The sequence below is a fragment of the Aulonocara stuartgranti genome (assembly GCF_965226115.1).
Source record: "Aulonocara stuartgranti genome assembly, chromosome: 9".
NCBI lineage: Eukaryota > Metazoa > Chordata > Actinopteri > Cichliformes > Cichlidae > Aulonocara > Aulonocara stuartgranti.
Window position 1 is genome coordinate 35,059,026 of NC_138960.1, and position 22,475 is coordinate 35,081,500.

General features: G+C 46.6%; 2 protein-coding genes across 12 annotated transcripts in view; one reads left to right on the plus strand and one right to left on the minus strand.

Annotated features, from left to right (window-relative positions):
- On the minus strand, window positions 1–9,375 carry cyb5a (cytochrome b5 type A (microsomal)). The gene is made up of 5 exons (XM_082546864.1): window positions 9,095–9,375; window positions 3,735–3,863; window positions 3,386–3,415; window positions 1,818–1,852; window positions 1–493 (listed from the first exon to the last, which is right to left on the minus strand). Exons 1-5 carry the CDS (start codon window positions 9,227–9,229, stop codon window positions 415–417), a joined length of 408 nt encoding a protein of 135 aa, XP_082402990.1. The 5' UTR covers window positions 9,230–9,375; the 3' UTR covers window positions 1–414.
- cUnh18orf63 (chromosome Un C18orf63 homolog) overlaps window positions 6,737–22,475 on the plus strand; it is a 21,890-nt gene continuing 6,151 nt past the window's right edge. The window contains exons 1-12 of one of the 11 annotated variants that reach the window (XM_082546782.1): window positions 6,737–6,773; window positions 9,847–9,992; window positions 11,185–11,320; window positions 11,526–11,604; window positions 15,796–15,885; window positions 15,993–16,104; window positions 16,791–16,832; window positions 16,915–17,024; window positions 17,254–17,366; window positions 18,506–18,602; window positions 19,465–19,550; window positions 19,779–19,965. In XM_082546782.1, the coding sequence (XP_082402908.1) occupies window positions 9,851–9,992; window positions 11,185–11,320; window positions 11,526–11,604; window positions 15,796–15,885; window positions 15,993–16,104; window positions 16,791–16,832; window positions 16,915–17,024; window positions 17,254–17,366; window positions 18,506–18,602; window positions 19,465–19,550; window positions 19,779–19,965 (1,194 nt within the window). In that variant the 5' untranslated portion in view covers window positions 6,737–6,773; window positions 9,847–9,850. Of the gene's footprint in view, window positions 6,774–9,846; window positions 9,993–10,078; window positions 10,557–11,184; window positions 11,321–11,525; window positions 11,605–15,795; window positions 15,886–15,992; window positions 16,105–16,790; window positions 16,833–16,914; window positions 17,025–17,253; window positions 17,367–18,505; window positions 18,603–19,464; window positions 19,551–19,778; window positions 19,966–22,475 lie in introns of those variants that run through there. The other 10 variants (XM_082546786.1, XM_082546785.1, XM_082546788.1 and 7 more) reach the window with 10 other exon arrangements.

Genomic DNA, 22,475 nt, shown 5'->3' on the forward strand with positions numbered 1-22,475 from the left:
TGCATGTTTAAATTTTTATTTACATTCGGTTACAAACATATAAAAAGTTTAACAAATTATACACCCGCTGCATTTCTACACAATTTCAGAGCATGAGGATTCGCTGCGGCGCCCGTTGTCACGGTGAATTCAACAATGTAAATTACTTCATTAACATAATGCCACATCATTGGTTGATAGGTTAATCAGGATGAAATGAATTACAGGGTCATTACTGGCGTAGAGTCGGTGATCCTAGAACAGACGCTCCTGCGGGGGTGTGTCTATTTGGTCAGGTGGTCCGCAGCCGCCGCTCGTCTGCTCTAAAAACGCCACCCAACGCTGGGAGGAGGAGCCATGGCAACCTCTCACTGCTATTGGCTGTCAATCAGACGTCGGTGCTTGCTGGTGACATCACATCAGTGTGTGATGACATCACTCAGAGGAGTACATGTTGTATATCACCGTGACGATGACTGCAACCAGAGCGGGGACCAGCATGTTCGACCACCAGCTGCAGGACAGACGCACAGTTAGTGGTGCACACAAACCCACTCTGTGTGTGTGTCTGTGTGCGTGTGTCTGTGTGTGTCTGTGTGTGTCTGTGTGTGTGTCTGTGCGTGTGTCTGTGTGTGTGTCTGTGCGTGTGTCTGTGCGTGTGTCTGTGTGTGCGTGTCTGTGTGTGTCTGTGTGTGTGTCTGTGTGTGTCTGTGCGTGTCTGTGTGTGTGTCTGTGTGTGTCTGTGTGTGTGTCTGTGTGCGTGTGTCTGTGCGTGTCTGTGTGTGTGTCTGTGTGTGTGTCTGTGTGTGTCTGTGTGTGTCTGTGTGCGTGTGTGTGTCTGTGTGTGTGCTGTGCGTGTCTGTGTGTGTGTCTGTGTGCGTGTGTCTGTGTGTCTGTCTGTGTGTGTGTGTGTGCGTGTCTGTGTGTGTGTGCGTGTGTCTGTGTGTGTGTGCGTGTGTCTGTGTGTGTGTGTCTGTGTGTGTGTGTGTGCGTGTCTGTGTGTGTGTGCGTGTGTCTGTGTGTCTGTGCGTGTGTCTGTGTGTCTGTGTGTGTGTGTGTGTGCGTGTCTGTGTGTGTGTGCGTGTGTCTGTGTGTGTGTGCGTGTGTCTGTGTGTGTGTCTGTGCGTGTCTGTGTGTGTGTGCGTGTGTCTGTGTGCGTGTGTGTGTCTGTGTGTGTGTCTGTGTGTGTGTCTGTGCGTGTCTGTGTGTGTCTGTGTGTCTGTGTGTGTGCGTGTGAGTGTGTGTGTGTGTGTGTGTGCGTGTGTCTGTGTGCGTGTGTGTGTCTGTGTGTGTGTCTGTGTGTGTCTGTGCGTGTGTCTGTGTGTGCGTGTCTGTGTGTCTGTGTGTGTGTCTGTGTGTGTGTGTGTGCGTGTCTGTGTGTGTCTGTGCGTGTGTCTGTGTGTGCGTGTCTGTGTGTGTGTCTGTGTGTGTGTCTGTGTGTGTCTGTGTGCGTGTGTCTGTGTGTCTGTGTGTGTGTCTGTGTGTGTGTCTGTGTGTGTCTGTGTGCGTGTGTCTGTGTGTCTGTGCGTGTGTCTGTGTGTGCGTGTCTGTGTGTGTGTCTGTGTGTGTCTGTGCGTGTCTGTGTGTGTGTGCGTGTGTCTGTGTGTGTCTGTGCGTGTCTGTGTGCGTGTGTCTGTGTGTCTGTGTGTGTGTCTGTGTGTGTGTCTGTGCGTGTCTGTGTGTGTGTGCGTGTGTCTGTGTGTGTCTGTGCGTGTCTGTGTGCGTGTGTCTGTGTGTCTGTGTGTGTGTCTGTGTGTGTGTCTGTGTGTGTGTGCGTGTGTCTGTGTGTGTCTGTGCGTGTCTGTGTGCGTGTGTGTGTCTGTGTGTGCGTGGCTCACCTGGGCTCTTCCTTCACAGTGGTCACCAGTGTTTCCTGTAAAACACAAAAAGAGTCAGTCCCGTGGCTACATCGCTGTTTACAATAAACCCATCAAAGGGTCAAAGGTCACTGTGATAAATACACCAGGGGGCGCTCTCGAGCTCGCCCAGAATGAGCTGCACAACGTGAACTTTGGCAAGTGTTCATCTTGTTTTTGAAAGAAGAGCTCGACATCGTGACGCGCTGCTTCGTCTGCACCTGTGGAGCTTCCTGTTGGGCTTTAGCCACGCCCCCTAACATCTGCCAGAGTTATCGGTCCAAATTCATGGGCTGCATCCTCCTGAGGACGCATTTGTAGACCGATTACATCACAGCGACGCGCCGAAGGCTGTCCGAATTCGTAGACTCCTCCGAATGCAGCCGACAAATGCATCCTGCTTTTCCCTGAATTTGAAGGATGGGTCGGGTGTGTCCTTCGTGGCCTACCATATCCCAGAATTCATAGTGCGGCCCAGCAAAAGTTTTAAAATTACTCATACTAATCTTTCTGGGTCACAAAATAAACTTTTAACATATTTTCAGGCGAGAAAGTAGTTGTGTAAACATCAAATATCTGCTCGGTTTATCAAGATATCGCATATTTGCAAAAGTGCTTCAACGTTTTCGGAGGCGTCTGCTACCCACCAGCTCGACAGCTAGCCGGGAGCTCGAGGGTCACTGGAGCCGCCGAGAACGGCACAACTCCGGCACATCATGTTCAGATCACCGCGGACTTTCACTGCTCGGGTTAAACAACTTAGACAACCTAAAAATGTTGTTGTTTGGCTTTATTAATCCCCCGGGTGGTTTTCACACAGCTGAATAAACGTCAAACAGAAAACTGATTAAACAGAAGTGTGAGACGGTCGAGAGTTTACTCCAGTGTCCTGTTATATTTTAGACAGCAAGGAGCAGACGGCGAGTTTATTAACTCCACCGAGACAGCGGTGACGCAGATCAGAAGGCTGGACCGTCACATTTCACAGCCGTTTACTTCCGACCTTCTGAGGACCCGGCCTTCACGGTCTACGTGGGCCGGGTCCTCAGGAGGATGCAGCCTATGAATTTGGACACGACAATCCTTTGGAAATCGGTGCCATGGAACCCTTAACTAACCAATCAGCACGCATTAGCGTTATCCTGGTGCTTTCTGGGGAAAATCAGCTTGTTCTTGTCGTATGTGAGCAGCTCTCCTCAGACCGTCACCTCTTTACATCGTCTCAGTTTAAACGACATGTTTCTGTGATCTGCTGTGATTAAAGTTGTGGCGTGGGTGTGGTGTGGGTGTGGTCTCTGGCCGTCTGCAGAGGAGGGGTGACGCAGTGAGCTCCCGGGGCGGCGCAGGGGCGGGTGAACAGGTGTGCTGGGCTGTGATTGTGACTCTTTATATGTTCACAGTGACAGTCGGAGGGGGAGGAGAGTGGGAGCGTCTGTGTCCCAGTGCAAAACGAAAACCACAAAAAGCTCTGCTGTCATCACTCGAGTGCAGCGTCTGCAAACGCCCCAAACATGCGATCAGCTCAGTCCGACTGAAACGGCTTCACTCACCTCAGGCTGGGAGAGCTTGTGTCTGTCCTCCTGCACACAGAAACACAGAGATGACACAGGCAGCACCTCCCACAGTGCAGTCAAGTCTCACACACACACAAACACACACACTCACAGACTCAGACTCACACACACACACACACACACTCACACACACACACACACAGACTCACACACACACACTCACAGACTCAGATTTACACACACACACACACACACACACACACACACACACACACTCACAGACTCACACTCACAGACTCAGACTCACACACACACTCACAGACTCAGACTCAGACTCACACACACACACACACACACACAGACTCACACACACACACACACTCACCGGGTGCACCTCTCCGATCACCATGCTGCTGGCCATCTCTCGGGCGTCGGTGGAGTGTCCGACGTCCTCGAAGCTCTCCGTGGCGTTTCCTCCGGCCTGCTCCCTCAGCACCTCCTCTCCTCCGGGGTGCTGACACCACAAACACACACAGAGCCGTCAGTTCACCTCCTCACGCACACATTCACACTTTTAAACACACAATTTCTAACCAGTCACTCGTTAAAGTCGAGGCTAAACACAAATCCTCACATTGCTTTAGGTTCCGGTTGCGGTCGGCACGGTAACACGCTGTGACAGGCCCACGTGCACGCTCGCAGTAACACCGATGCTGGTCGCCCTCATCAAACAGAGGCGTGCGTGTCCCTCTCTGCCACGAGAAGCCGTCACAGTCGCAGAGGCTGTGAGTCAGTCACGCCGCTGCAGCTGCAGAGCCAGTTTCAGCGCTGCATGGTGCAATCAGGCTGCCCACATGCAGGCTGGGGAAACATGGCATACATAACGTGCAGCTCGCCTCTGTCGGGGCGCCTTACAGGACCACAGCTGATGACACGCTGTAAACCTCTCTACACATGAGTTACGTTTGGGACCAGACGTCGACATGGACTGAGACTCGCCCGCGGCCTGTGATTGGACCGTCCTCCCCATCGCCTCTTTGTCTTTACCTGCGTCTCATTAATGAATGATTCACAGGTTCGCTCTGACCTGCAGTGAACCACGGCACTCGGCTCACCTCTGGACAGCTGCTATAAAACAGCTGGATCCAGAAATCGCTGCTGAGCATGTCTTTGAACTCTGAGTGAACCGGAGCAGCGAGACGAGTCGAGAGGCCTCGATCTGTTCGCTGACTGTTGGCCAACACACCCTGAACTCTGTACAAGGAGACGCCATTCATTCAGATAAGCTGTGACCAGGGAGGAGCCGAGCAGCCCGAGGGCCAGGCTGTTAGTCATAACCAAGCAAGGCAACTTTATTTGTATAGCACACTTTCAGCACCAGGCAATTCAAAGTGCTTTAGGGGCGACCGTCAGTCTGCCCCAGAGCAGCTGTGGCTACAACCGTAGCTGCCTCCACCAGTGTGTGAATGTGAGAGTGACTGAATAGTGGTATTGTAAAGCGCTTTGGGTGCCTTGAAAAGCGCTATATAAACCCACTATTATTACGTGATTAAAGTGATAAAAGAAAGCATTTGTAATAAACCAATAACCAAGAAAATCATTTGTATGAAAATTAAAACAAACAGGTAGAGAGCCATAACAGGATCAGTTACTCATAAGCAAGTCTGAATAAGTAAGTTTTAATTTTACACTTAAAAGAGCTTTGCATGCTCCTGATAGTTCCAGATGTGAGGAGCATCTCCTGCTTCGCCAGGTTTAGTTCTGGTTCTGGGGACGGTCAGTAAACGAGAGCTGGAGGACCCGACTGATCCATGACAGCAGATCTCTAATGCACTCTGGTGCTAACCCATTCAAAGATTTATAAACTAATAAAGTCTATTCTGTGAGCTACAGGGAGCCAGTGCAATGACTTTAGAACTGGAGTAATGTGCTCTGTTTTCTTGGTTCTAGTGAGAACACGAGCAGCAGCGTTCTGGATCAGCTGCAGTTGTCTGTTACAGTAATCAAGGCGATAAATGCCTGGATGAGTTTCTCTAGGTGATGTGTCATCAGTCCTTTAATCCTAGAAACGTTCCTCAGGTGACAGAAGGCTGACGTTGTTATTACTTTGATGTGGCCCTGGAGGTTCAGCTCTCATTATTACACCTAAGGTTCTGGCCTGGTCCGTAGTTTCTAGTTGGACCAGTTTGAGCTGATTACTGATATTTAGTCTTTTTGGGTCCAAAGAGAAGTACTTCAGTTTTGTAGCAGGCATTAGAGTGCACATCTGGGTCTTGTATTAAATGTTTCCCTGTATTTGTCTGACAGGTTTAGTTGATTTACAGTTTAAGATTTTCTTCACACAAAACCAAAAACAAAATTCATATTAATTGTAACAGTTTATAACCAGTTGAAGCCATTACTCATCCCTCTAATTACCCAGGGATGAGTAATGGATAATTAAAAGGAAAAACCTGTGTGTTGGGAAGCATTCATGTAACAAAGTGTTCTGCAGGTTCCCTCTGTGGTGGCCATCTTGTTTCCCCAGTAAAGAGGAGGCCTGCCTCAATTGCAGCTCTTTTATAGGCCAGTCTGTATTGAGAAGGCGTGGTCTTTAGAGTGCATGATGTCGGCAAGAGACAATAAAACAATTACTTCAGTTAAGATAGAGTGAAGTCTGATGTTTCCCTCACCGCGGCCTCTGCGTAACACTGTGACTCACTAATCTGACCTTTGTGAAGACATTTGCTAATCAATAGACTTCTAACCACAACCCATGAAATGATGGACACAATATTCACAGATCAGTCCTTAATGATTAGCAGCAGTTAGCTTTGTTACGGTAAAACTTTCAATTGTATAAATTATTGTACTTTTGCAGTATTTAAAACCAGATCCTGAGGATATGAAGCCTCCTTTGTTCTAGTCACCAACATGGACTAGCGCTAGCTAACGTTAGCTTAGTCTGCTAATCGCTAACATCAATGAACGGAGGAAACTCCCCATAAAAATAAAAAATAAATGACTTCAGGGGAGATTGTTTTTAATAAGAGAGGAAACACACTCAGGTTAGCTAGCTGGCTGTTAGGGTTTGGAAGTTAGCCACTTTTGGGCTTTTTATTGATCCTCAGAACAAAGCGTGAGCTGGCTTTCTCTGGCTGATGATTGTTTTGGTTGTGAGCCGATTGTCACATTTGCCCGTAGCTTGCATGGAAGACACTGACTTCTCTGCTAACACTGGCTAACTGCTCGCTGAGCGCTGCTGAAACCTGAAACTGTGACACAAACTGGAAGTTGAGAACGTTTACTGTCAAAGTAAAAGCTCCACCGCAGTGCTGCGGCCGCCATGTTTCAAAGGGTTTGTTTGTCATGTTTCCAGATGCAGCGTCTGTTACATTACAGGTGACACAGCAGTCTGCAAGCCTAGCGACCAAAGAAATCACAAGTAAGTGGTTGGTGAATACATTTTTTCCCTAGCAACCAGTAGTTTCCAGGCAGTCAATGTCTGGCCTTCAGGTCTGCCAGCACCCTCTGGCCAACCAGTTGGAGAATAATCATTTTCTCCCAGTGACCTGAGGTTGGCAGATGGTTGCAGACTGGTCCTTAGACCTTTAGTCTCTACACTGTTACATGTCCAAATCATTAACATCATGTGACTAGCTGTCATGTGACCACAAAACCTCATAAGTCTGCAGGAAGTAAAAAGAGGGACCACCCGGGGCATGCTCATTGTCTCATCATTCAAAGCAAACATGGACAGCTGTGCAGCATGTAACTGATGCTCACCTCATCAACTCCAATCAGCTCTGCTATCCAGTGCTTATATCTGCATGTAAAGGGTGTGAACACTTCCACCAGTGGATCCAGTTTCCTGGATATTTCTGATTTGGATCAAAAACTTCCTGCTGTTCATCTTTAATTGAACAATTCCTCACATATGCTGACGTCTCCAGGATTAAATTAACAATGAAAACACATCTGGTTTAGATCTGAAGTGAGTCAGAGCCAGTTATCTCTCTTTGTGTAGTCACATGTTATAAACCCAGCCCCCCCATAGCTGCATCACTGCAGCCTGCCAATGATTCACCAGCACAAAGCCAGAGAGCAAACTGTGGCAGAGTTCATCCAGTGAATCAGCAGAAAACTGAAGCCTGACGATATCTGAAAGCAGAGGGACGGTGTAAAGCTGAGCGGAGGTGGAGGTGAAGGGTCGTGGGGCTGACGCTTTGTGTGCAGCAGTCACATTTGCTGCATGCAAACTGAAACGATCCATGTTTACGGCCTTAGATCGCTCTGTGCTTCAGAGCAGCACGTTAAACCTGCAATAAACCTGCACACAGACGGCCAGGTACCACTTCATTATATCAACCATCACACCTTTTCTAGACCAATCAGAGGCAGTCGGACGCATTTATTCATTCATATGTTCAAAGAGGCCAAACCTGCCTGAGCCTGGTTGGAAGTTTCTTCCTGTTAAAAGGAAGTTCTTCCTTCCCACTGTTGCCATGTGCTGCATACAGGGTCATCTCTCTAACACTACTAAACTGGTCTAAAACTTTTATTTAAATGTTGCAGGTACCCAGAGTAACTTCACCTTAACTTAATCAAAATCAGTCAGCTCAACAATCGGAACAGAAAATTCTAATAATAATAATAATGGATTGGATTTATATAGTGCTTTACAATGCCACTATTCATTCACTCTCACATTCACACACTGGTGGAGGCAGCTACAGTTGTAGCCACAGCTGCCCTGGGGCAGACTGACAGAAGCCAGGCTGCCATGTCGCACCATCGGCCCCTCTGACCACCACCAGTAGGTGGTAGGGTAAAGTGTCTTGCCCAAGGACACAACGACCAGGACAGAGAGCCCAGGTATCGAACCGGCAACCTTCCGGTTACAGATATGCTTCCCAAACCCCTGAGCCATATATTGATCAACTGGGGAAAAAAGTCCTTTCAGGTTTATAGTTTAATGTTTAAAAATGTAAATCTGCCAAAATGTTTTAATTAAAATTTTACATACATTATTTTATTATACTTTTTATTATTATGAAATATGTTTTTGTTGTTTTATTCCCATTTTTGTTCCAGTGAAACAAAGAAATCATCACTAAATGTCCCAACATCAGCAAACATTAGGTACAGACAGGCATTGGTCAGTGAAGCTGGTGTCTGGCCAGTTTAAAGGCTTTTAATCAATGCAAAGATCAATACCATCATTTATTGTCACTAAATCGTTTTTGATCAGAAATTGAAACTGTTGAAGATCAATTACATTTTTGACAATTTCCCAATAAAACACGATCAGTTTAAAAATGAAAAATCCAGGATTGACTCGTTCAGCCTGACAGTCCCACTGAACACAGACATCCAGTTTCTAATCAATAATCCTATCCATCTATGTCCAGAGTCTTTTGGTATTTCTGGGCTTCCATAGACCACAAAACCCAAACAAATCCGGTCTCCGTTGTAGCGGAGACACCTGCCCTGATTCGGATACTTCCCATCTGACCTTTGACTTATTGTTTAAGTTGGCCGGGTTCCTCTGGGGCCCTTCCTGGGACCCCTGCGATTCTGAGAAGGCTCCAGTCTGTACTGTGAAACTACAAGCTGCTAAGGATGCATCCAAAAGCGGTTTGGTTGGATTTTTCTCCCTCTCAGTTCAGGGTGTCTAGTTTCCTCATTTCCTGTTTTGGCTGATTTCCACACACACATAATACCGCCGCACTCCCACCACCCTCACCACCCAGACACCGAGCTCACCTCCTCCAGAAACTTGGTCACATCGTAGACTTTGTTGTGGATGATGATCCACGTCGATTTGAAGGAGTTCTGCTTCTCTATCTCTGCCAGTCTGTAGTATTTCACTGCCTCGGAGCTTTTCTTCTCTTCACCCATCTGTGCGACGCTGTGCGAGCGAGTTCTGAGGGCTGAGCAGCCTGTCCGAGGTTATATAATCGCAGCGAGGGTGTCAAGACAGTGAGTCCACAAAAACACACCGACATTTACCCCAGAGAGAGTCCACGCTAACTTCCAGCGTTGAGCAAACCCCAGCTGCTGAATTCACCTGAGCTCAGTGTCGCCTCCTGCTGCTGCCTCCAAAATAAAAGCCTTCTCCGGTTAGTGAAACGGACTTCTTCAGAAAGAATGGCAGTTATCAGCAAAAAGTTGAAGTATTTTATTTTCATAACCTTTACAAAATAACATTAAAGTTAAGTAACATAATGCTTCAAATGATTCCTCAAATAAGTGCCCTGATATCTATAGCTTATATATTTCATTGCAAATATGCTGGTGTACTAAACCTATGCGTTTTATTTATTTATGTCGTTATTATTATCATTATTATGCTGCATTGTGCTTTTATTATGAAATACTGCTTTGTAATTTCCGTTGTGCTCGTAGTTATTACTGGTTGCTTTATGATGGTGTCTCAAAGTTCCTGACACACTGGCGGAGACCGCCCTCCCCACCGCTCTCCTAATATGCTATTGGCTTTTCCTTCCCTCCTCCAGGATAATGGTCGTCTGTGATTGGCTCTTCCCGTGCCAATCATCAGTGAGACTATGGGCGAGGACGAGGGTAAAGTTCGCCGGAGTTCATCGGCTGTCAAGGAAACTCACTTCTCACGCAACGGTTCGGGTCTTCTCACGTAGCCCACGTACTGAGATTTTTTTTCCCTAATCTGAGCGTTTCAGCGGGCAGCCGGACATCCGGTTGTAGTCGCAAATCCCATTTGACCTGCATAACTTGGTTAATGTTATGTCATAAGTTGGCATTCAGAGTAGAAAATTTAGACTGATACTGGAGCGGCTCTACGGCGGGAAAACACGCGAACCCGAACTCAAAGTTCTTCTATTAATACAACTCATCACTATGCAGCAAAAAAAAAAAAGTTAAATCAGACTAAACATTAATCAGGCATCATGCTCCACTTGTTCTGTTAAGGAGTCGTTAACATGCATTTTATTAAATAGTTATTAATATGCAGCTTGTAAACATACACATATAAACGGCACCCCATCTTCAATAGAAAAGATTTATTTCACTAAACGAAGGAGAGTGAGAGTTCCTCTTCTTCCCTCACCCATCTTTGACTACTGTTAAAGAGAGTTTTGCTAACCTTATATCTTGTATTTACGCTTTTTGAAATGCTTCTTTCTAACAAAACTATTTCCAACAGAAGATAAGTTTCATTTTGGTGTAGTGTAAGCATTAGAACAAGGTTAGTGACTGAGATATTAACTTTAAATTTAAAATTAAAACAATTCTTTAAAAAAAAGCGCAGCTCTAACTTAGCGTTAGCTGCTACTAGCCTATCGATAGCATTAGCTTTTATAGTTTTCAGGTCAGAGGCACAAAAATGTGACAGAGACTGATTTAAAACTTCAGCTTAATGTTTAAAAAGGATTATTGTGTTTGCAGTGAGTTTTTAAGTGGTTATAAGGGTGATTTTAAGTAATTCAAGCTCAAACTATAAATATGGATCAACATTAAGCTATTATTTATTATTATTTATTTAAATTATAATTATATCCTCTTCTATTACCTTCAATTTTTTTATCCAACAGTTTTTTGGAGATTATAAAATTTTCTATCTGAGCATTTTTCTTCTGTGTAGGAACTTTTGACAAGTAAATATAAATTAAAGGACTTAATAGATCATTACATTGACAGAACTGTCATTTCAAAACCTAAAACGTGTCTGTTTGGTCATATTTGGAGTGAGAATCAGTTACTGTCGGCTTATCTAAAGTATATTTTGTCTGGTTGTGTCTTATGAACCTCACAGAAGCTCTTTGAACTCATGTTATGACCCTTTGATGCTAACCCTGGTCATTTCCCTGTGTCAGCAGTGTGCAGGATGAGCAGCAGCCACCAGTCCCTGTATTTCCTCAGTCTTCCTGACCCAAAGCAGCTGGTCTGCGTCACCCTGACTCTGCAGGATGAGGGCGAGGAGCTGAGGAGCAAACAGATCAGGACCTGCAGGTGAACGGTGCAGAGGACAGGCCACCGTTAGTGTCACACCACAGCAGACAACCAGAGCTGAAAGTTAATTTAAACATGTGAAAGGTTCATTTATGCACATCTGATGAGGGAGGACAAGTGTGACGCAGGTGTTCAGGCACTGATGAGCCAGTAGAACCTTAAATGATGCACACGTGTAAATAACACTGAATGTGTGTTCTCACAGGGAGCTGGTTCTGCTGTTCTCTGATCTTCTCGCTGCTCCTGCTCTGGACTCCTTTGCTGATATCACAGTGGTCATAGCTGTAAGGAACACACACACGCACACACACACATGCACACATGCACACGCACTCCTACACTTTTAAGCATCCACCTTTAAACCCTGATGTCAGTTTGCCATATCAAACTAACACTGAGACACTTATTGCTGTCGTTTCCCTTATGAAAGTGCACAAATGCCATTATTAAGAAAATGTTGCATAGTGTAATTAGCTGAAAAGTTATAAAATAAATTTCACTTATTTGAAGTTAAAAACACTACAATGATCCACAGTAGCTTGTGCTTTCTCTGAGCCTGAGCTCATTTAAGGTGGACTGCGGCTGATTGGTAAATCCTGGCTACTGCATTCCCCGTGTTAAAGAGGAAGCCGGCACTCCTGATGGTGTTGAGTGAGAGAGTTAAACAGGTTTTAATTTCAGTTAAAATTTGAGCCCCAAAGCACTGAAAAGACGATAGACTGGGTTTATAGAGTAAACACACTGCTTTCCTTCATGTGTGCTTTTGCTTCTCTGTTAAACTCACTGTTAGTTCAGCTCGAGCCAGGATGACAGAACGACAGCGTTGGGTTGGCTGGCTGACAAGTGGTAAGAAGGTCAGGTGTCCCCTGGTGGACGCTGTCCAGTCCGTCTACAACCGCAGACTTTGCTTCACAAGGCAGACTGGTTATTGGTGTTTGGACCCCTCCAGGGTTGAACTGATCTTATTTCTGGATGAATTTCTTGGTGGAGGGTTCGATGGGCTCAGGATCAATGTCTCTGCTTTTTCCTTATGATGTGGTTCTGTGGCTTCATCGAGGCTCGACCACCAGCTCGCACTGGTGTAACTGTAACTCCACCCTTTTCTCAGCTGGAAAGGGTGGAGGGGGAGAGGGATTGATGCAGTGATGCAGAGCTGAGTGTGAAAGCATATCTGTGGGTATACCTGCTGTTCCACGGGCACCTGTGACCACGAGCTGTGGGTTTTGGACCAAAACAGATCGCAGATATGAGCCTCTGGGCTCAGCATTAAAATGACTGTGAGGAGTTTGGCCTGTTGGGAGGGGCTCAGGGTCAAGAAAGGGACTTCCTGCTTTTATGTCAGAGCTCCTGATGTCGTTTCTATGTGTGAAGCTTCAGCCGCTCCTCTGGTCAGCTGCGGTGCTACGATGTCTTTGCTGGTTAGATTGAAGTTTGACTTCAATCTAACCAGCTGCCCCTCTGTTGGTCTTCCTTGGTCTCTTGTGTTCTGGGGGCCTCTGGATGTCTGGAGTTTTGATCTCCTCCATACCTGCTTCACGCCCTGGAGGACGGGGCTGTGGCCCCCCCACACCCTCTAGCAGATTATTACATGAAGGAACCTTTTAAAAACAAACGCGTCCATGCTCACAGGTGTACACACGGGTGATCACACCCACAAACTACACCCTTTTTGGCTCCTACCTCAAAGCACACTGTGTTCTGTTGATCTTATGTGCTGCACAATAATGTTTAACATTTAGTATTTACTGTCATATTCCCATATATCATTGTGATGTTGTTTATTCTATTACTCTTGTTCTCTTCTGCTTGTTTTTCTTTTTTCTTTCTCAGCAGGTGATCCAGGTGATTGATATATGCATTTTTTTTTCTCTGCCCGTTCTGTTGGTTTTTGTCTTTTGCCCTTCTCCCCCGTCCCTCTTCTCAGCTGTTTCTCTTTCTTTCTCCCCTTCTTTCCCCCAGTCAAGTCTGTCCCGTATTCAGTAAGTGAAAATAAAATAAACAATAAAAGGTGAATCAAATGGACCATTACGGCAAGGCTGGGATGGTCAGTTTGGTAAAGTAAATCCGTTGGGCATCTTTCTTTGCCTTTAGACAACAATTCTGATGCAAAAGAGCCAAACGGGACAGGCCAAAAACAAAAAAAGAAAAAGAAAAAAAAGAAGTTTGACTTGATGTAGCAGAAGCTGTTTCTCAGCTCTTTTAAAAGCAGCAGTGGTTGTTTTGTTTCCTTTGGCGTGTGCGTGATGTTTTTGTGCGGGTGTAGCTTTGGGAGCTTCAGGTTTCTGACTGTTTTATAGATTTTGACTCCGTAAACTCGACAGACTGCACGAGTCGACTCTGTTAGCTGCTTCAACGCCGCACGCACATATCAGGCTCTGCACGCCACCTTAGCCCGCACACACGCTACAGGCCTTTATACACACACACACACACACACACACACACACACACACACACACACACACACACACACACAACAAAGGCACTCACTCTCAGAGCAGATAGTAATCAGTCCTGACAGATGTGATTTGTCCCTCCTGCTCGCAGTGATGAGTGTTTCTCAGAGCAGCAGCCAATCAGGAGATGTGACTGACAGATAACAGCTGCTCAGCTTCAGCCAATCAGCCCTGTTTTCTTTAACAAAATGACACAATCAAGGAAAAGTGACACCAGAGCCGAGCTCTCAGAGATGCTCTGCAGCCTCAGCTTCCCCACGTGCACGTGAGTGCACATGACGTCAGCCGGTCTTCAGCCTGCCAAAGACTGCGCGATGTGCCCTTATCTCGTCCACTCACCGTTAACGATTGGACGTCGTATTCTTACCTTGTGCGTGATTATTAGCAGAGTTTCCTGTAGCACACAGGTCTGCTCGACGCTGTGACACACAGTTTACTTGTTGCTGTTTCCTGTGCAACATTTGACACCCGCAGCTTTTAACAGAAGACCTCTGATGTGAAACATGTTGCAAAAGCAGCGACGGGTCGCTGTTGACCTGGTGGATGGTAAAAGCAGAAAACAGGAGAAACTCAGTGTTGTGGTTGGAACGTGCACATCTATTAGATTGAAACGCTGATGCCTGACAGACAGCACTGTTACAGCTGCTCGTCTCCTTCTTTGCTTTTTCACTCTGTGCGTGGCTCACATACACGATTGCGTGCCGACACCTCCCAGGCAGTGACACGCAACCTAAATAGTTGTTCTGAATTCCAGACATTCCTGGTATGGCTGCACACACACACACACACACACACACACACAGAGCGGTAAAGTGCTGTCTTTGTGAGGACGCTCGTGCAGACCCTGGTTGTAACCGGAGGCCTGAGACCCTCACTCAGGCCCCTAAAGCTCTGTCCCACTGTGACAGTGGGAGCTGTCCACAGTCAGCAGCTCAGCGCGGTCCTCACTGAGACACACAGGCCCGTAGATTGTTCCAGGCTAACATAAACACTTGCCTCACGCTCTGCTCTCCTTGCTTCACTGACTGTAGATCATAAATAATAAACAGTAATGACACTTTAACTCGGTTTCTGTTAAAGTCGAGCTGCTCTACTCCATGTTTTAATTCTGGACTTGACTAGAGTAGCTTTGCATGAATCAAAGGTCAGAAATAATCCTTCTTTATCTAAAAGAGGGGCTTTGGTGCAGCTCCTCTAAGGCTACCCACCCTTTTCAGACAACTCATGTTCTGATTGGCTGACGGTGGGGGCCGGTACGCAGGGAAATAAATCCCAAGGACATGAAATCAGTCAAATGTGAAAAAACGTCCAACCAGAATCAGCTGATTTATTTAATTCAGTAACTTGAATATATTCAATGAAGTCATGAAAAATGTTTTGTATGAATATTTTCATTAAGACGTGCAGGAGATTCATATTTCAGGGCGGAGCTTGTATTTGTGTTATTCTGTCCATAACCTGCATGAAAATACCCCAATAAAACAACACAGGCTAGTTTGTGAACTCAGGTCTGAACGTCTCAAGCTGAGGACTTGAACTGTCGCTGAGCAACGTAACCCTGCTGTCACTGATTTTACTGATCAAATTAAGCTCCCTGTGCCGTACTGAGTAAAATCTGACTGTAGACAGAGACCATAAACTCATCAGAAAACAGTTTGAGCAGAGGAGTCGCCCCCTGCTGGACACTACAAAGGTCTTTAATATGAGCTGCAGCTCCTTTGGGACCAGTAACAGCTGAAGAAGCAGCAGTTCAGCTCTGGAGTGGAGCTGCTCTGCATCCCTGCGTCACACCTGCAGTCATGACCTCATGGCCGTAGGTGAGGGCTGGAACGTCTCAGTACACACACGCCCACCTCTCCATCTCACACACCACCTTCCCATCGCTCCTACTCCCAGGGCAGAAATCCCACCCAAAGGGAGGAACTGGCTGGTTTACAGAAGTCTGCCATAAGCCCGCCTCCTCGGGGGACTTCTGTTACTTCCAGGCTTCTTTTTTACTGACAAACTGTTTTTTTCTAGCACCACCTCACCCTCACTGTCCTGTTCCTGCAGACCTCGTTCTTACAGAACGGCATCCTCCAGGTGTTTGGACACAGACACCGTCTGCAGGTGGGACTGGAGACCTGGGTGAAGTCTCATAACTGACACTGTTCATGTTTATTCCTGCTGTTCTTTCTCTGTTGTACTTGATGAAAATGTAATCTGTGTGTGTGTAGCTGGGCTCTCCTCAGTCTGTGCTTCCAGGGGACCTCCAGCGTTGCCTGTCCTACTCTCTAATCAGCAGACTGTCCCCCAGCTGGAACAAAGTCGGTCTCTTCCTCGTCTCAGGTGCGACACGTGTGGAACAACTTGATTTGTTCTTGTTTAATTTGGGCGAGTGCAGTCTCGTTTGATAAGGTTGCATCTCTAATGGGGCTTTGAGAGAATGAACTGTCCCACATCAGGTTCATTTTCCAGGTTGCACCAACATGGTGTAGTTCTGGTTCTGGCGCCTTCTGATTTGATCCATTTCAGTCACAGTGTTCACTTATCACTCGTCATGACAGCAAGATAATCTTGACGTGATTATCGGTGTTGACACCTCCCAATGCAAACAGGCCCAGGTCTCCTGCAGAGCCGGGAAAACGAGCCGTTATTTGTACAACCTGGCCTCAATGTATTCGCTGCTGTCACTCAGCACGTTTGCAGCCCAAGGCTGAAGTGACACAAACGTTCACCTTCCACGAGTCTGAATAAAACAAAGAGTTTGAAGTCAGAGAGAAATGATGGAGCGCACAGATCTGACTGAAGCAAAAGCAGCATGTTGTAACAGCTGCTGAATAACACGTGTTAGTCTTTGCTCATCACCACCTGAGACTGAACCGTACTGCTGTGGTTCAACTCATCAAATATCTGCCATGTGTTATTGTGATAGAGGCGAGCAAAGTGTGATCCTTTTGTTTCCTGTCAAACTGCAGCTCGCACACATGAGAGTCCGTGCAGTGACGAGCTCTGTCCTCTCTGTTTGTTTCCAGGAAAAGACTTCCTGACTGAGAGCGGGAGGCTCAACGCTGTCAGTAAGTTTCACCCTTTACCTCCTCCCAGTGACCTGCACACAGTGACACATTAAACATTACTGTGTGTGTGTGTGTGTGTTAGGCGTGGAGCTGAGTGTCACTGAGGCCCACATGTGTTTCAGCATTGAGGCCAGCGCTGTCCGACTGCCCCTGACCACCGTAAGACAACAAGAACACCTTTATGTAAATGTCGTGAGTAACATGGCGAGCTGAACAGACCGAGGTTTGCTGCCTCTGTGGCTTTTATAAAAACCACTGAACATTTTAACTTGACCCTCACTGCTGCGATTTAAACTCACACTTCAACTTAGTTTGAGTTAAAGTTTATTAAAGAAGAATAAAATGCTCAGGTCAAGTCTTCCTTCACAGAAGTGCTGTTAAGGAGGAAAAATGAGACTGAAGCAGGATGTTTGTGTTTCAGCTGGGGGACTTCGACCTGCCCCCGCTGGTGCTCCAGAGGTTATGCAGTGACCCTGACTTCGTTGTCGACCTGGCCTCCACCGCAGGAGCCGTGTGGTGTCACGTCCTGCCCAGGTACGATGACGCCACCTGCTGGACAAACTCAGGCAGCACCGAACAGCCGCTGCTCATCACTGTAAAGATTTGGATGAAATGTGACCTCATTAAACTCCTGCTCTTCAAAGATAGTATCACAGAACCGTGCACAGACTTTTATATCATCGTTTTTGGGTCAAACCAGAGGGTAAGGGAACATTTGTGAAGACATCCTTCATGTCGTCAGAGAGGTCGTCACGCTGGTGAGCGTCTCCACGTCCTCAGCTCGTACCTCCTCGCCTCCATCAGCTAATGAGATGCTTTCACACCGTCCAACCGACAGTCTCGCCGCCTGTTTGCAGATCGCTGGTTCTGGAGGCCTTTAGAGCTGTCTTGGTGACGTTAGTGTCAGCTTCTCCTGGCAGCAGAAGCTCTCAGACTGAGGGACGTTCACAGCTGGTCTGACTGACGCCGTACGATCGTTTATCTTTGCAGCAGCTTCTTCTGCCTGCACAGCAGGTTACAGCAGTTTCTGTTTACCGTAGGCGCCACGTGAGATGGCCTCTGATTGGTCTCTCAGAGATTGCCACAACTTTAGAACCAGCTGATGAATGCCGCGCCCTCATTCTGCCCGAACAGCTGAGCTGTCGGAGGATGGACCACCTCTGGGCTCTGGCAGGAGAAGCTGAGGGTGTGAACAGAAAAAACAGATCTTTATCAGCTTGTTTAACAAACAACAAACCTGTGAGCTGCCGGCTCGCAGCCACGTTAGGTTGTGATTGTCCCGAGGTACAGATGAGCTCACAGTGAGACGCAGCTTCACTTACATGGAGCGAAATGTGAGTCACATAAACAGGAGAGTGTGTATGTGCAGCAGGTGTAGGGTGGGTGTGTGGTCACACAGCAACGCTGAGGTGTCGTGCTCACGGCTTTTACTTTCTAATCACACTCAGATGTAACGTGGGCGTCATTTTAAAGGCCGTGATTACCTGACTGTAGTCAGCAGATCAGTGTGTGCTGTTAGTGTCACGGTCGTTCTCTTCACCTGTGGGTGCTGTAACGTTAGTGGGTGTTATCCTGGCTGTGAGCAGCAGGTGGAGCTGCAGCTCTGTGTGATCACAGCTGGGCTCTGACGGCTGCAGTGTTCATTGACAGGCTGGTTTGTGTCTCTGTGCTAGCATGAAGAAAGGTCAGGTCATCTTCATCAGCCGCCAGCTGCCCAAGCATGGACCGTTCAGGAGCTACAGAGACCTGCAGAAGCACTGGAACCGCATGGTACACACACACACACACACACACGGTCTCAGCCTCTTCTTAAACCCAGGAGCTGAGTGGACAGATCTCCTGTGGAGCACATGAGGCTGGCATGGCAACGTGACTCAGACTGAATGTGAGGTTACTCTGAGGCAGGAAGCAGAAAAGCTTTAGAAACACGGAGGGGAATGACAGTAGTGCTGAAAGGTGCACAGACCGCTCTGCTGGAGTCAGAGTTCTGCTCACATAAAGACCTGCTTGGACCAGAACACGCTCCAAAGAAATTTGGGACTTCTGAATAAATTATTGTGTTGCAGACGAGCACATTATAAATGGTCTGGCTTACTAAACCAAAGTAGATAAAGCATTAAATGACAGATATTTATGTCCACCTTACCCCGCACATCCTCCTCATCACACCAACCCTCTGCATGTGCTCCTTTGCTCCACCCTGAAAAACAGCACAGTTCCAGTTTTTGCGGGTTTTCTGCAGTGAGTCTGAGACTGTTAATTACAGTCCACAGTCTGAGTATGAGCTCTCCAACCTTTAACTTCATACTGGGAATATTTACAGGGTTCATAAAGGTGGCTCCAAGTTCTTTTTGATGATGTTTCTCAGCAGTGTTTGAGCCATCACAGTTCCATCAGGAGATGCAAATTACCTACTGCTTTTTAAATAAAGTTAAAAACCCAACTAAATCAGCTTTACTACGACACTGCAAGCGTCCCAGTCTAAATGCAAACGCAGGTTTTTGTTCCTTGACCAGCTCTGAGCAACAGTATCAGTACGATGGGATATATCACAGTTTGAATAAACTGCAGGAGCTTCATGTCTGATGCTGAGGAGCAGACACGAAGTTTGATCTGTTTCTGTGTTTTCCAGTATGGCTACAGACTGCCTGAGCTGGCAGAGGATGAGGTGCTGTACTGCAGCGTCTACTTCAGGCTGCTGGGAGAGATACTCTTCAGGTATCCTCAGAGCCGCATTAAACCACATTTAAATCAGTGTTGTTACAGTGTTTGTCAGATGGCAGGTAGAGATGAACAGTACGATATACTCAGAGTTACATGCAGGAGTAAAGATGAGCCTCGTGTTTTACTACCAACAAGGACAGAGCAGCAGCATGAACCATCGCTGCTCTGCAGTGAGAAGGAAAATCTCAAATCTGATAAAGTTTTCACCTCTGTCCTGAGCAGCTACCCTCTGAGCTGCATCCGCCTGCAGCCGGTGCAGCGTTGTCCTCGGGTCGACCTGCAGGGGGCGCTGGGCGGCTTCCTGTCTGACGTCAGGCACACACTGAAGACTGTGTGTGGCTTCCCTGCACATCTGAGCAGACAGCCCTGTTACCGTGCAGTCCGGCTGAGCAGCGCTGGATCTTTACAGGTACACACACACACACACACTGTGTATAGATGTGTGTTACGAGGATAATCTCACTGTGCTGCAAACGCTTCGTGGCTCTGTCGTGTGGCGGTCAGCCGTGAGCTGTTCAGCTTGTAGGTGCAGCACTTTCTGGCCCTGCTGCAGCCAAACTGACGTCAGTAATAACATTTGTAAGCTACATCTGGTCACCTGCTTTTCAGTGGAAATATCACAACTCAGTGCATGTAGGCACTGGCTGTAGCACAAACCAACCATGAGCATGGCGTGGTTGCTGGGATTTTCCTGTGAACCATGTCTGGGGTTTACCGAGGATGGTATGAAAATGAGGAACTATCCAGTGAGCTCTGGTTCTCTGGGAGAAATCAGAGGTCACATTAGAATGGCAGCAGTAACTCAAGTAACTAGTCATTACAACCAAAGTATACAGGAGAGTATCTGGAGAAATCCAGATGTAGAGATGGCACGATGCCACTTTTTTATGTCCGATACCGATATCATACATTTGGATATCTGCCGATACCGATATGAATCCGATATAGTGTTTTTAACCAATAAAACTGTTTTTTTAATATCTTGCTGCTATTCTGTTAAACCTGTATGTAAAATACACTGCTCCCAAAATATTTATAATAATACTGATCAATCTAATAAACTTAAACCTGCACCATCCTCCCTATTCTGCTAGTTTAAAGAGCACTTAGCAGAAATATTACGCAACCAAACTAATGGGGTTGCAAACTCCCAGCAAAATAAAAAAGGGAACCACCCCCAGCCTCCGCCTCGTGATGCTTAATCGACATGATCAACTTTAATTTAATGCACATGTAAAAAAAAAGCACAGAAATCAATTATTTTTCCACAATAATTAAATAGATTCAACCTCTTTCTTCTACAGAACTGCAGACTGCACAGATGGAAAAAGTACTATAGCTTACTGGGGTATATTAGACTTAACAGTTACTATATACAGTAATGGACTTCTATTCGTTTTACATCAGATTCAGATAATTATTTATTAAAAGCTCGACATTTTAAATGAGAATAAGAAAGAAAAGTATGTCTTTGTGCCCCCTTTTCCCTGTTAATGCCCTATCGGCCCCCCTGGCTAAACTCTGCTAGATCCGCCCCTGCACAGTTACAGCCGTCAGCTAGAAAAAGATCCTCGAGTAGAAAGTAATAATAAATAAATTCTACCAACAGCTGATCAAGCTTAAACGTGCTGCTGTTGTTCAGCCGCTGGTTTCCTCTTTCTGGTGCAAAGTGGGCCAAAAACAAACCAGAGAGACGGACTCGCCACAGAAAAGCAGATCAGCTGATCAGTTTCATGATTGAAGTAGCAGCAGGAGAGGGAGAGAGATTAGTTGTTAAGCCTTAGGCTGGAATGCTTTACAAACATTCAGAGGTGAACTTACACACTTGCTTCACTTCTCTCTGGGAAAACTTCCTCGGAGATGAAATGCAGGGTTGGTAGCGAGGCTCCAAATGCTCCACCAGACCGCCGACAGGTCTCGCACGCCACAGCCGCTCTATCATGTGACGCATACTTCTCAGACGTGCTACGGTTCTGAGCTGAGTTACGCCATGTCACAAGTTTTGTGAGGTGCTTTCGTAATATTTAATGGATCGGATTACATTTTTTATTTCTCTCCGATATCCGATCCAGTAATTTAGGTCAGTATCGGAGCGATACGTAATATCGGATCGGTCCATCTCTAGTGTAAACCCCATGAAAGCATGGACTCATCCTGCCTTTATCAGCAGTTCATCCTCCTGATGGTGTGCGGGATACGTTTTGAGCACACTTTGGGACCCTTGGTACCATCTGAGCATCATTTAAACCCCACAGCTAACCTGAGTGTTGCTGCTCATCATGTGAACCATCTTGTGATGCTTCTTCCATCAGGATAATGCTCCATGTGTCAGAGCTCAGAGCATCTCAAACGTGAACCTGAGTTCACTGCCCTCACACGGTCTCCACAGATCTCAGTCCTGTCACAGCTCCGGGGTGTGAAGGAATTCACATTCTCATGGATGCGGGCGGTAAATCTGCACCAACATGATGCTGTCGAGTCAGCGTGGACCAAAAGCTCTGAGGAACGTTTCCAGCTCCTTGTTAAATCTGAGCCACGAGGACTTGAAGCAGCTCGGACAGCCTGGTGTTCCAAACAGAGTATACCTCACAGATCTTTCTTTCATGGCCTGGCGAGCAGGTGTGAGTGTTGGTGTGGGCAAAGCAGTGATTTCTGAGCGTTCCCACCTTGTAAACTCTCCACAGGCAGTTTTATGAGCGCTGAGGAGAAAGAGGAGGAGAACAGCGTCTCTCCGGATCCTGCGAATAAATTTTCATGATACAGATGTCAGAGAGAAGGAGAAAGAAAAGTCCAGAGGTCTCATATAATATAAGAAATGTGCTTTCACTCAGCAGCCATTGAAAGGTTCGGCTTTGTGTCCCTGAACAAAGAAATGATGTATTTTCTTTGCAGAGGAAGAAGATAACTCGACCTGTTAAC

Coding starts and splice junctions, on each gene's coding strand:
- cyb5a (XM_082546864.1), bottom strand. CDS start 9,229: ATGGGTGAAGAGAAGAAAAGCTCCGAGGCAGTGAAATACTACAGACTG. Junction 3,416..3,734: donor TGATCGGAGAGGTGCACCCG/GTGAGTGTGTGT, acceptor TTCTGTGTGCAG/GAGGACAGACACAAGCTCTC. Junction 1,853..3,385: donor ACAAGCTCTCCCAGCCTGAG/GTGAGTGAAGCC, acceptor TGTGTTTTACAG/GAAACACTGGTGACCACTGT.